Source organism: Schistocerca serialis, chromosome 2, assembly GCF_023864345.2.
Source record: "Schistocerca serialis cubense isolate TAMUIC-IGC-003099 chromosome 2, iqSchSeri2.2, whole genome shotgun sequence".
NCBI lineage: Eukaryota > Metazoa > Arthropoda > Insecta > Orthoptera > Acrididae > Schistocerca > Schistocerca serialis.
Genome location: NC_064639.1, coordinates 246,887,943 through 246,901,343, shown reverse-complemented (window position 1 = coordinate 246,901,343; position 13,401 = coordinate 246,887,943). Strand labels below are relative to the sequence as shown.

The following is a 13,401-nucleotide window of genomic DNA, read 5'->3' as shown; positions in this document are numbered from 1 at the left end:
AAGTCTCTCTAGACCTGCCGTGTGGCGGCACTTGGTCTGCAATCACCGATAGTGGCGACACGCGGGTCCGACGTATACTAACGGACCGCGGCCGATTTAAAGGCTACCACCTAGCAAGTGTGGTGTCTGGCGGTGACACCACAGACTGGACAGTTTTTTAGGTTAGAGGGTCTCTGGGAAACGCAAAAAGGGCTTCAGGCCCAAAGGGTGCAGGTCGAACACAGGAAGGATATAGATCCAGGAACCATTGGTTTAACAGTTGTAAATTGCCATAGCTTTGTTGGGAAAGTACCAGCGCTCCAAGTGCTAATAGAAAGCACTGATGGTGGAAATCATTACAGGTACTGACAGCTGGCTAAAACCAGGAATTAGTTCAGTCGAAATTTTTGTGAAGAACTTCACTGGTTCAAATGGGACCACACAAATTGCGACTCGATGCGACATGCGCCTGCACCAGGTCATGCGGCATTGTGGTTGTGGCACAGTTTCTTGCACCACGTGCCATGCGAGCACTGTGGGAGGGGTGAGGCGGGAAGGCGGTCCCAACCAAATGATACAACTGCTGAAAGGTCCTGCCGCATGTTCACTTCAGCATGGCACATATGGGCAGTGGAAGTATTGCCTATCCAAAAAATACGGCCTTACTCTATACTGAATTTTATTATTACTGAGTAGTGTTTTGCTTTTCGCCTTTTAAGCACTCAATCTCTTTTCGTTAGTACATAATAGTTTTCAGTTACATATATCTGTACAGTTGTTTTGTTTACTCTTTTGTTAATAACAATGCACAGTTCAATAACTGGTGAGCCATTAGCCACTGGGCTTATATCTTCTGCCTCCACAATGTTTTCAGATCGTAAGAAGGGACAGACGATTCATTGTGAAGGTAGTGATTAAGTAAGTAAGTAAGTAAGTAAGTAAGTAAGTAAAGTAAGGAATATTATAAAATCAGCATAAAGCACATAGTTGACATAAAAAACATGAACTAGTTAACAAAACAAGATTTAAACATTCAACTATTTAAAACTCTTTTATTTTAAATACTTTACATAAATAAAGATCATTGTAATCTGATCACAGTATTCACTCTTGTCTGACATTTAATTCACAGTAATAACTTTGACATGTATGGCCCATCAAGTTCATATCCAATTTTCCTGTAGTAATTCCTGGTGCCAACACCTGAAAAAGGAGGAAAGAAATTTCATGACTGCTCTGCCACACATAATTACCACTGAAAAAGAAGAGGGAGAAAAGAAAAAGAAGGAAAATAAAATCAGCTCCATTAGTCCCAACATTTTCTTTTAAGAGACATGTCCACCACTTTTATTAACTACAGAACAGATAATCCTCCTGCAAGGCGTGAATGTTGTAACTATTGACTATAGAAGAGATGGAGGGGGGGGGAGGGGGGGGGTTACACAGCTACGACAATTCTAGAAGACAGAATGCACCAAACCATAAATACACTAAGAGATCAAAAGTATCCGGACACCCCCAAAAACATACGTTTTTCATATCAGCTACAGTGCGCTGCGACCTGCTGTCAGGTACTCCATATCAGCAACCTCAGTAGCCATTAGACATCATGAGAGAGCAGAATGGGGCGCTCTGCACAACTCATGGACTTCGAACGTGGTCAAGTGATTGGGTGTCACTTGTGTCATATGCCTGGACGTGATATTTCCACACTCCTAAACATCCCTAGGTCCATAGTGAAGTGGAAACTTGAAGGGACACGTACAGCACAAAAGCGTACAGGTCGACCTCGTCTGTTGACTGACAGAAACCGCTGAGAGTTAAAGAGGGTTGTAATGTGTAATAGGCAGACATCTATCCAGACCATCACACAGAAATTCCAAACTGCATCAGGATCCACTGCAAGTACTATGTATGACAGTTAGGCGGGTGGTGAGAAAACTCAGATTTCATAGTCGAGTGGCTGCTCATCAGCCACACATCACGCTGGCAAACGCCAGACGACGCCTCGCTTGGTGTAAGGTGCTAAACGTTGGATGACTGAACAGTGGAAAAATGTTGTGTGGAGTGATGAATCACGTACGCAATGTAATCTGATGGCAGGGTGTGGCTGTGGTGAATGCCCAGTGAACATCATCTGCCAGCGTGTGTAGTGCCAACAGTAAAATTCGGCAGCAGTGGCGTTATGGTGTTGTGTTTTTCATGGAGGGGGCTTGCACCCCTTGTTTTGTGTGGCACTATCACAGCACAGGCCTACATTGATGTTTTAAACACCTTCTTGCTTTCCACTGTTGAAGAGCAATTCGGGGATGGCGACTGCATCTTTCAACACGATCAAGCACCTGTTATAAGCACAGCCAATGGCGGAGTGGTTACACAACAATAACATCCCTGTAATAGACTGGCCTGCACAGAGTCCTGACCTGAATCTATAGAACATCTCTGGGATGTTTTGGAACGCCAACTTCGTGTCAGGCCTCACCGACCGACATGGATACCTCTCCTCAGTGCAGCACTTTGTGAAGAATGGGCTGCCATTCCCCAAGAAACCTTCCAGCACCTGACTGAACGTATGCCTGTGAGCGTGGATGCGTTATCAAGGCTAAGGGTGGGCCAACATCATACTGAATTCCAGCATTATCGATGGAGGGCGCAAACTTGTAAGTCATTTTCAGCCAGGTGTCCGGATACTTTTGATCAGATAGTGTATTTACATTTACAAACTCTTTACAAGTCTGCCCAAACTCTTTGTCTTTAAATATGTCTGCTTGTGTCTGTATATGTGTGGATGGATATGTGTGTGTGTGCGCGAGTGTATACCCGTCCTTTCTTCCCCCTAAGGTAAGTCTTTCCGCTCCCGGAATTGGAATGACTCCTTACCCGCCAGGCCTCAACCTCCGCTGATTTCAAGTTGCTGCCGCTCATACTCATACCTCACCAGTCATTCAACAACATCTTTGCCTTTGTACTTCCGCCTCGACTGACATCTCTGCCCAGACTCTTTGCCTTTACAAATGTCTGCTTGTGTCTGTGTATGTGCAGGTGGATATGTGTGCGTATGCGAGTGTATACCTGTCCTTTTTTCCCCTTAAGGTAAGTCTTTCCACTCCCGGAATTGGAATGACTCCTTACCCTCTCCCTTAAAACCCACATCCTTTCGTCTTTCGTCTTTCCCTCTCCTTCCCTCTTTCCTGATGAAGCAACCGTTTGTTGCGAAAGCTTGAATTTTGTGTGTATGTTTGTGTGTCTATTGACCTGCCAGCACTTTCGTTTGGTAAGTCACATCATCTTTGTTTTATATATATATAAACACATCCCGCGTGGAATGTTTCCCTGGGTGCGGGGTGTCAGTGGGGTCAGGAGGTTGATGGAGTCAGGTGAAAGGTTTTGTAGGGGGCCTAAGGTTCTGAGGATTCCTTGAAGCTCCACCTAGACATCAGGAATGGGATTACCTTGGCAAACTTTGTATGTAGTGTTGTCTGAAAGCTGACGCAGTCCCTCAGCCACATACTCTCAATGATCAAGTACCGTGGTCATGGAACCCTTGTCTGCCGGAAGAATGACGATGGATCAGTCAGTCTTCAGATCACGGATGGCCTGGGCTTCAGCAGTGGTGATGTTGGGAGTAGGATTAAGGTTTTTTAAGAAGGATTGAGAGGCAAGGCTGGAAGTGAGAAATTCCTGGAAGGTTTGGAGAGGGTGATTTTGAAGAAGGGGAGGTGGGTCCCGCTGTGACGGAGGACGGAACTGTTCCAGGCAGGGTTCAATTTGGATAGTGTCTTGGGGAGTTGGATCATTAGGAGTAGGATTAGGATCATTTTTCTTCGTGGCAAAGTGATATTTCCAGCAGAGAGTACGAGTGTATATCATGCGCGCGCTCGCCCACACACACACACACACACACACACACACACACACCCACACCCACACACACACACACACACACACACACACACACACACACACACACACATATCCATCTGCACATATACAGACACAAGCAGACATTTGTAAAGGCACAAAACCCACATCCTTTCATCTTTCCCTCTCCTTCCTGATGAAGCAACCATATTTTATAATACACCATAAAATGTAGTTTTGCCCTGCGTGCTGCAAACATTGATGACACCCAGTGGTGACCTATGGACCACTGCACTCCTTTCAGTCTGTTCAGAAAACTGACTCTGGGCTCACAAAAATTTTATTTTGCCCCATGCACACCTCGATGTCCTCCATTCAGTCCATCTGTAAAACTGAGTCAACGTCATCCCATGATGAGTAACAAGTTGAGCACGAAGAATGACAAGACATTACTATCTTGCACTATAGGTCTTAGCACATGATTTTCTTGTAAAGGCATTACATTGTGATGCTGTATTGTAGCTGTTTCCTTTCATTATTAACCACTATTCTGAGTCTGATAAGTAATCTATAATTGTGTAGCATGCATTACTTATGGAGTATGTTTTAGCTGCCTTTTTAGACATGTAGTGTATTGATGAAAAGCCCTCGGGTTTTCATCCATGTGGGTAGTGTTAAAATATTGCAATGTTTTGAAGATTGTCATACTCATAACCTTCATGACAATTTCATACTCTGCTGGAACATACCAGTGGCTGTATTTCTTCAGTTTTTTCATTATTGTACCACAATCTGAGTCTCGTGAGCTGCAACTTAGTCACAGGGAAATTTTCCTGTTGGTCCAGAATGATATTTATAAATATTTTTGTCCAGTTACGTAACACAATATCTTTTTTATATGTCAGGTTATTAATTATGGTCTGTAATGACCATTTTTCAGACCTGAGTACACACAATTTTCTTATCATATCAAGTCGGCATATTTAAAAATGGTACAGTCACATTAATGAACCAAACAAGCTTCGTTGTATAAATATAAAATTTATGTACCACTTTCGTAGTTGGCTCCACCACTATGGTTATGCGCATAGTGCTCAGAGCCATTTGAGCCACTATGGTTATGAACTGCAGAGATTATCTGGCAGAAGTACATGCTTCCTAAAATTCATAAACCCAACCACCCAAGACATCCCACTGTGGATGGTTGCTGTGCCCCCACAGAGAAACACTCTGCTCTTGTGGACCAACACCTTCAGCCTGTTACCCGTAACTTACCCTCCTACATAAAAGACACCAACCGTTACCTCCAGCGACTCTCTACAGTTCGTAGTCATTTACCACCCAGCACTCAACTCGTCAGTGTCATTGCCATTTTGCTCTGCACTAACATCCCCAATGCTCATGGCATTGCTGCTATTGAACTCTACCTTCCCCACACCCGACTGATTGCACCCGATTGCTATGACCTACTGCATCCTTTCCCATAATTACACCTCCTTTGAAGGCATCACCTACAAATATATTGTACAGCCATGAGCACAGGCTTGGCACCATCCTATGTCAATCAGTTCATGGACCTTCTAGTGGAACCTGTACTGGCCACCCAGAATCGCAAACCCCTCACTTGGTTCAGATTCAGTGATGATATCTTCATGATTGACCTGAGGGTGCGGGCACCCTATCCACATTTATCCAGAACCTCAACACCTTTTGCCTCATTTGCTTCATCAGGTCCTCTCATCAATCACTTATCAATCTCCACACATCCTCAGTCAAGTCATATAGAGCACTCCTCTTGTGACCATGCAGGACTGGAGCAACTGAATCAATTTCTCCACGAGGGTTTCAGCTATTTCTCATCCTGCCCTGAAATAAGAAACATCCTCCCCACCCCTCCCACAGTGGTATTCCACTGTTCACCCAACATACACAATATCCTAATCCATAACTAGTTCATCACTGTTCCCTACCTCCTCGCCTAATGGCTCATATCAAAGTGGTAACCCACGTGCAAGACCTGTCCCATATGTCCTCGCACTACACCTGCACCAGTCATGTCACTGAAGGCAGAGCCACATGCGAAAGCAGCCGTGTGATCTTCAAACTCAGCTGCAACCACTGTGCTGTATTCTACATGGGCATGACATCTAACAACCTTTCCATCCATGTGAATGGGCACCGCCAAACTGTCAACAGCTAGACCACCCAGTTGCTGAACATGCCACCCAACATGATATGCTTAATTTTAATGACTGTTCCACAGCCTGTTCCATCTGGATTCTTCACACAGAGACCAACTTTCCTGAATTGTGCATGCGGAAACTCTCCCTACAACATATTCTCCATTCCTGTAACCCCCTTTCACTAGTCCCTCTCCTCCATCTGCCTATCCCCTTTGCTAATCCCACTTCAGTCTGCACGTACTTTCTACCCTGCCAGTGCATCTGCAAACTCTTTCCTCTCTATTTCTCTCCTCACCCCTTCACTTCTCCACCCACACCCCTGTACAGCCCCTGCAGTTGCACCTAGTAGCCCTATTCTGTCCCCACTGCATCTCTGCATTCTCCCATGCACTAGTATCTTCCTCCCTCCCAACACTATCTCTCTCCCTCCCTGCTACAAGCCATCTCCTTCCTCCCACCACCATTCCTGGCAAAATGCTGCTCACGTCAGATGCAGCCACAGTTGGGCCTTAGTGGCCAGAGACAATAGCCATGTGCATGTGAGTTGTTGTGTGAATGTGTGAGTTCTGCTTCTGAGGAAGAACTTTGTCAAAAAGCTTAAAGATTGTAGTATTCCTTGTCTTACTGCCTATCAGTGACTCAACATGTTGCTATTCTTGCAATCTTCACAAACTCCACCCGAACAGGCCTTGGATGGCCCAATGATATAGACCAGCCGCCATGCCAACAGTGCTCAGCAGACCGGATGGTCACCCATCCAAGTGCTAACCCAGCCCGACAGCACTTAACTTCAGTTATATGACAGGAACTTTTGCTACCACTGTGGCAAGGCCATTTGCTAAAATCCTTATACTATAGAGTATATTATCATATAATTTCATGTAGTTTTAATGATGAAAAATGGCAACTGATTTTCAAAGTGCTACCAAGCATCTTTTATTCCACCACAGTGTTAAAAAGGGCAAAACTTCCAAACTTTTAAGTGCCATAAAATGGAAACAGAGAGAGTAAAATATCAAAATTTGGTATGGTTACTTATCTCACAAGGGAGAACAATACGTTGTTTCACCCAAATCTGTACTGCCTTGGAATGACCCAGGAGGAGTTGCTGCCATTCATCAGTTTTTTTTTATCATTTCAAAGAGGCCTTCAAGAACTTCATCAGAATTGGAGCATGTTGGTGCTCCATAAACTTGAATGTTTTCTGTGGAATCTTTTCTTAACTTTTACAAGAAATGTTGCTATTCTCCCCAAGAGTCTTTCAGTATATGTACTACTGTTTTGATTTTTCTGGGTTACAATAGAACCTCTTTCCCACATGCATTTGATAATTCAGTTATATCTCATTTCATCTTGGAAGAGAAGTTAAACATTTCCACTAGCTTATATTTATTTCCTAGATAACTGCAAGTTATTGCCCATAAATACAAAATTATAGAAGCAGCTGGCTTTATAGAGCCCTTACTGGAGTCTATATAGGTAAACTTGGTGAGCTAGGTGTGCATGCACTAATAGTTGTGCATGCCCATCACTTGCAGCCATTACCTGAGTTCCTTCAGTTCACAACTCCCAATATTCGTTCAGTGTGTTTGTAATGATGCCGTAGCTCTACCGATATTCTTACCCATAATACACCAGCCATCCAGGGTCTGAAGAATTTGGCAAGACAAGCGAACAATGCAAAACATAGGCAAAACTTTACTGATAGCAGTCTCAGCTGAGGACTAGAGCTTCTGAGTTTCAGATCCTGGTATCAACATAACCAGGGTCTAATCACATGCCGGCAGTGATCTCATATTAACATTGTTCTTCTGTATGTGATGTATAATACATTTAGTCCAGCAGGTAGCAGACTTTAACACATCACATTGTCAGTAGGGTGATGTGATGCCATGTCTATTCATATTTGTTCCCCAGAGGTGGCCCATCGATATATTAAACTTATTATTATTGATAGCTCTATGGTGTAGACATTTGGATCCAACCTGTTTGGTTTTCTTAATTCTCACACTGATGTAACTAATGGCTTGTCTCGTAGATCTTAGTAAAGTCATCTTTTGCAGACTTGTAAATACAGTATCTGGACACCTGGCTGAAAATGACTTACAAGTTTGCGCCCTCCATCGATAATGCTGGAATTCAGTATGATGTTGGCCCACCCTTAGACTTGATAACGCATCCACGCTCACAGGCATACGTTCAGTCAGGTGCTGGAAGGTTTCTTGGGGAATGGCAGCCCATTCTTCACAAAGTGCTGCACTGAGGAGAGGTACCCATGTCAGTCGGTGAGGCCTGACACGAAGTTGGCGTTCCAAAACATCCCAGAGATGTTCTATAGATTCAGGTCAGGACTCTGTGCAGGCCAGTCCATTACAGGGATGTTATTGTTGTGTAACCACTCCGGCATTGGCCGTGCTTATAACAGGTGCTTGATCGTGTTGAAAGATGCAGTCGCCATCCCCGCATTGCTCTTCAACAATGGAAAGCAAGAAGGTGTTTAAAACATCAAACTCTTTGTCTTTAAATATGCCTGCTTGTGTCTGTATATGTGTGGATGGATATGTGTGTGTGTGCGCGAGTGTATACCCGTCCTTTTTTCCCCCCTAAGGTAAGTCTTTCCGCTCCCGGGATTGGAATGACTCCTTACCCTCTCCCTTAAAACCCACATCCTTTCGTCTTTCCCTCTCCTTCCCTCTTTCCTGATGAGGCAACAGTTTGTTGCGAAAGCTTGAATTTTGTGTGTATGTATGTGTCTGTTTGTGTTTCTATCGACCTGCCAGTGCTTTCATATGGTAAGTCACATCATCTTTGTTTATATATATATCTGTGTGTGTGTGTGTGTGTGTGTGTGTGTGTGTGTGTGTGTGTGTTCAACCACCATGAAAACATCCTTATATATTCTATGTGTATATTTTTAGCTATTTATTTTCATTGTGTGTAGCGGTTATAAAGCTGTTCGAAACTTCAGCAAATGCTTCTTATGGAATTGCACGAAGCACTATGGTCACATGTTGTGACTCCCATTCATAAACCACTGTGCTTACACTGTCTTTGCTTGTCTTCAACTCTTCTGCTCTATGTCTCAAAAACTGCCAATTACCTGCAAGCATCCATTGCATTTGTGTCAGTGCAAAATGGGAAAACACAGAACCATACTGATTCAAGTGAATTTTTTCCTTTGTTAGAGCTTTTTCCATGGATGTATGGGAGAAAATATAAATTTCCATGCCACATTGATACAAGAGCAAAAACCACAGTCTTCTGTAAGAACGTCTCAATCTCCCACTTAAGAATCAATCTTACTTTGAAAAATACACCCTTTCCATACTGATCCAAGTGAAAAACCACACTTGGATCATTATTGCTTCCAGTTATGGATCTAATTTCATGTGAAGGCTTAAGTGACCCAAGTTCAAAATATTATTATGATTGTGACTTACAGTTTGAGGTTCATGTAATGTGTTATATAAAAGTCCAAATAGGTGCTTATTTTTTAAAAGTATGATTGTATACATATTTCTCACAACTAACTACAGAGTAATTTTTCAACTCTGAACAAAAGAAGTTGTTGTTTATGTCTAAGTCAGCTGTGTGATGTCTGTTATTTTTTCAGTTTTGACAATGTTTATATTTTCTTTGGTTTCGTCAATTCTTTCTATGCTCTAATTCTCTCTGGTGTGCACTCCATAATCTTTACTGCGCCCAAGTGTAACGTTGTTGTCTGCGTGTATATTTCCCTTCTAACATCAGGATGTCAGTGAAATGAACAGAAACAGACACTGTAGAGCAGAAAATACGTTAGTGTTACAAAGTGCATCGAGATATTCCGAAAGTAATGCGGATTTTTAGAGCGATTGTTCATTCTACCAGCCACCAGACCTGGCGAATAATATCTCAACGAATTAGATGTTGGAGGTAAGCACATATAAGAAGTATTGTTATCATGTAATGGAATTCTGAATGACTTGCTTTTACCTAGAACAACTTTGCTGGAGATCTGACACAGATTTTTCTTTCATAAGTCAAGAGTAAAATAAGAGGACATACATCTTCATGCCTCGGGCATGGATGGCTGTCAGAAGCATAAACCTTTCACAGTACAAGACATAACTGGCAAGTTTCTGGATTTTGAAAACCTATCAGATAACTACAAAAACTACCAAACTGTTTTTGGAGGGGGCACAAAGAGATCACAAATGCGAAAAATTAAATTCTTCAAGAGCTCAAGCCTTGTGCATTACAATGATGACTACACAGGAAAGTAAGCAGTAATTGACCTCAAACCTAATGAAACAGATTTGCATGCGTTTCTACTAAGTATCCGAAACTACATATCTGTTCAGGCTAGGGCAACCAAGCCAATACAAAAAAAAAAAAAAAAAAAAAAAAAACAAAAAAAAAAAAAAAAAAAAAAAAAAAACGCACGACATTAAAAAAAAATCTTAAATTTGTTCCTCCTGTTCATCTGTTTTACTTGTCAATTCCCCATGTACCCAGAATAGGAAAGGGCAAAGAGGCCCATGATGATGAAAATATGCATGTTACCCTCCCTATTTGGGGATGGACCTTCTTCAGTGTCTCAATGTGATGCAACTGTAATTCATTATTTGTTTACCAAAGTCATGAAGGTGATTTGCTTGGTGCAGAAACAAAACTTTGAATAGCTTTTTATATTTATTCTAACATATTAGTCAACACTTCGCTGAAGATTAAACCATAAAAAATGACCAGGTTCCTTAAAACAAATATAAACACATTTCCCTACTCAAAATAATGAGAATGCCACTTGGATAAGAGTGAGTGTGCGCGCGCGCACACGTGCACTAGCCCACATGTGTAGCGCACACGTTTTCCGTTCTTCCACAACATTTTTGTATCATTGTCTTTATTCTTGCTTTTCTCCTTTCCTTTGGCATCCAAATCATTTAGTGTATGATTCTTCTCATTCATGATTAGCACGAGACTACACAAGAAACACATTTCTTACAGATGACACAATAAGAAAGTCTAGAATTCAAATGATCAAATTTCACATAACCCACTCAATATTATTCAATAGTTTATTTTCAACTCCATCACAGTTTCCTGCATCACATTTCTTGCTCTATGCACTTAATTATACCATTTCAATTTAAGAGATACCTGATATTACTGCTATTTTAACAGATCCATGCTCCTCCTTAGCAATCCTTTCAGCTTCTTCCATAAGTAACATTCCAAATCCTTGATGCTGGAACTTTGTAGGATCACGTGCATTCACTGGTACTACACTACCATAAACATGAAGTTCACGAACTATTGAAACTCCACCCTTAAGTTCAGACCTGTAATTGAAAATTACTTCATTAAGTAACAATCGTAATATTAAAAAAACACATAGCTCAGTGTTAACCAGTGGTTTTGTATGTTGTATGTGAGTATGGTTTTTCATGTTCATATTACTAGAAGTAACTCAAAGCTCTCGTTCTGCACATACCATCCTCAATTTACATTTTGTCCTTGTTTCCCTCCGCTACTCTCAACTGGAAGTTATTGCAATTTAAGAGTGGTGATGAGAGAGAGAGAGAGGGGGGGGGGGGGGAGGGAGAGAGAGAGGGGGGGAGGGAGAAGTGGGATATTTATTCTCAGATTTGCTCTAGCTTCTGGATTCTTTATTCCAGTTCAATCATTACTCCACCTACTTACTGGACACAAAAAACAAGCAAATTACTTATTATAACCCTCACTCTAAGATCAACAAACTTTTACTGAAGACATATTAGCATTCTGTAACAAAACATTAAATTATCATTGGTCCACAAAACCAAACAATAATAATTCCTAATTGAAATTAACACAAATCCACGCAGGACTATTTTGTTGTGCATTTATTACAATCTTAAGCACAATTTCAAATACATCTCACAGTGCTGAAAATCACATGCTCATCAAATGGAGGCACTATGCACAAAAGTTATACCGCCCAGTGTTACATTACATTACATTTATTATTTTCCATGGATCCCTTGAAGAGGGTGTAGATAACAAGCCAATCCCTACGGTGACACAGTAAACTGAAAACAACAGCATTCACTATCCAAATCCAGTGTAATGCAGTCCAGGTAAACAACAGCCAAAGTCATAGTTCTCTTCGTAGAGGCACAGTTGGATAATAGTAGCTAGCAAAGAAAAACTTGAGAGTGAGGCAGCTGCTACTGGGAAGCCTCATTTGGCCTGTTGTGGAATTTCATGTGACCGGCCTGTGATACCAGCACCTTTCCTGCTGGAGGCACCCCTGACATACGCATATCAATGTGTTTGTATCTTCCATTTACACATTTGGAAGGGGTAACTAAACTACTGTTCAAAGCTAATACCCCAGTGTATGGTGCAGAAACATACCATTTCACTGCAAAATGGGCATTAAAACCTTACACTTATAGTGTTTATTTTATCTGACTGCCACCTATAACTCCTTTCAGACACACGTTAAACACTTTCTCAATCCAGTGTGATTGGCAACTCTGTTTCTGAACTCTTTCATCCTCTGTTTTGTCATTTTTCTGTGCCATTGGTCCTCCCCATTTTCTATTTTCGTGTATTCTTTATCTGGTAAAGATTTAACACACTGAAGTCAGATTTCCCGCCACTGTAGCACAACACGCCATAGCAAAAATGAAGCATTTTGAGAGCTCTTTATTGTGGTGTATCACTAGAACTGCATAGTTTCTTAATACACAAGTTTAATACGACACCCATAAAATACGGCACATTAGGTTCAGAAGCACTGAAGTCAAGAAGGCAGCTGCGTAATTTGCTTGTGTCAGCCAGTCACAGAAAACACACAACATGTGATCTGGTCAGTCAATCACAACACAACTTTTTGTCGTGCAAACACACAAATTAATAAACACACAATACAGAAATGGTCAATGCTATGTCTTCCCATGCAATTTTGGTGGTATCAAAATAAATATATACATATATCTAAAAACAAAGATGATATGACTTACCAAACGAAAGTGCTGGCATGTCGATACAAACACAAAAACAAACCCACATCCTTTCGTCTTTCGTCTTTCCCTCTCCTTCCCTCTACCCTGACGAAGCAACCGTTGGTTGCAAAAGCTTGAATTTTGTGTGTATGTTTGTGTGTCTATCGACATGCCAGTGCTTTCGTTTGGTGAGTCACATCATCTTTGTTTTTAGATATATTTTTCACACGTGGAATGTTTCCCTCTGTCACATCATCTTTGTTTTATATAAAACAAAGATCATGTGACTTACCAAACGAAAGTGCTGGCAGGTCGATAGACACACAAACAAACACAAACATACACACAAAATTCAAGCTTTCGCAACAAACGGTTGCTTCATCAGGAAAGAGGGAAGGAGAGGG

At 41.7% G+C, this 13,401-nt stretch overlaps 1 protein-coding gene across 1 annotated transcript in view; it reads right to left on the bottom strand.

Annotated features, from left to right (window-relative positions):
- Positions 1–1,017: 1,017 nt before the first annotated feature.
- Positions 1,018–13,401, bottom strand: part of LOC126456993 (elongator complex protein 3) — an 82,448-nt gene continuing 70,064 nt past the window's right edge. Inside the window, exons 9-10 of the mRNA XM_050092957.1 lie at positions 11,166–11,347; positions 1,018–1,182 (exon numbers count right to left, since the gene is read on the bottom strand). Coding sequence (XP_049948914.1) covers positions 1,106–1,182; positions 11,166–11,347 — 259 coding nt within the window. The 3' untranslated portion in view covers positions 1,018–1,105. The remainder of the gene's footprint in view (positions 1,183–11,165; positions 11,348–13,401) is intronic.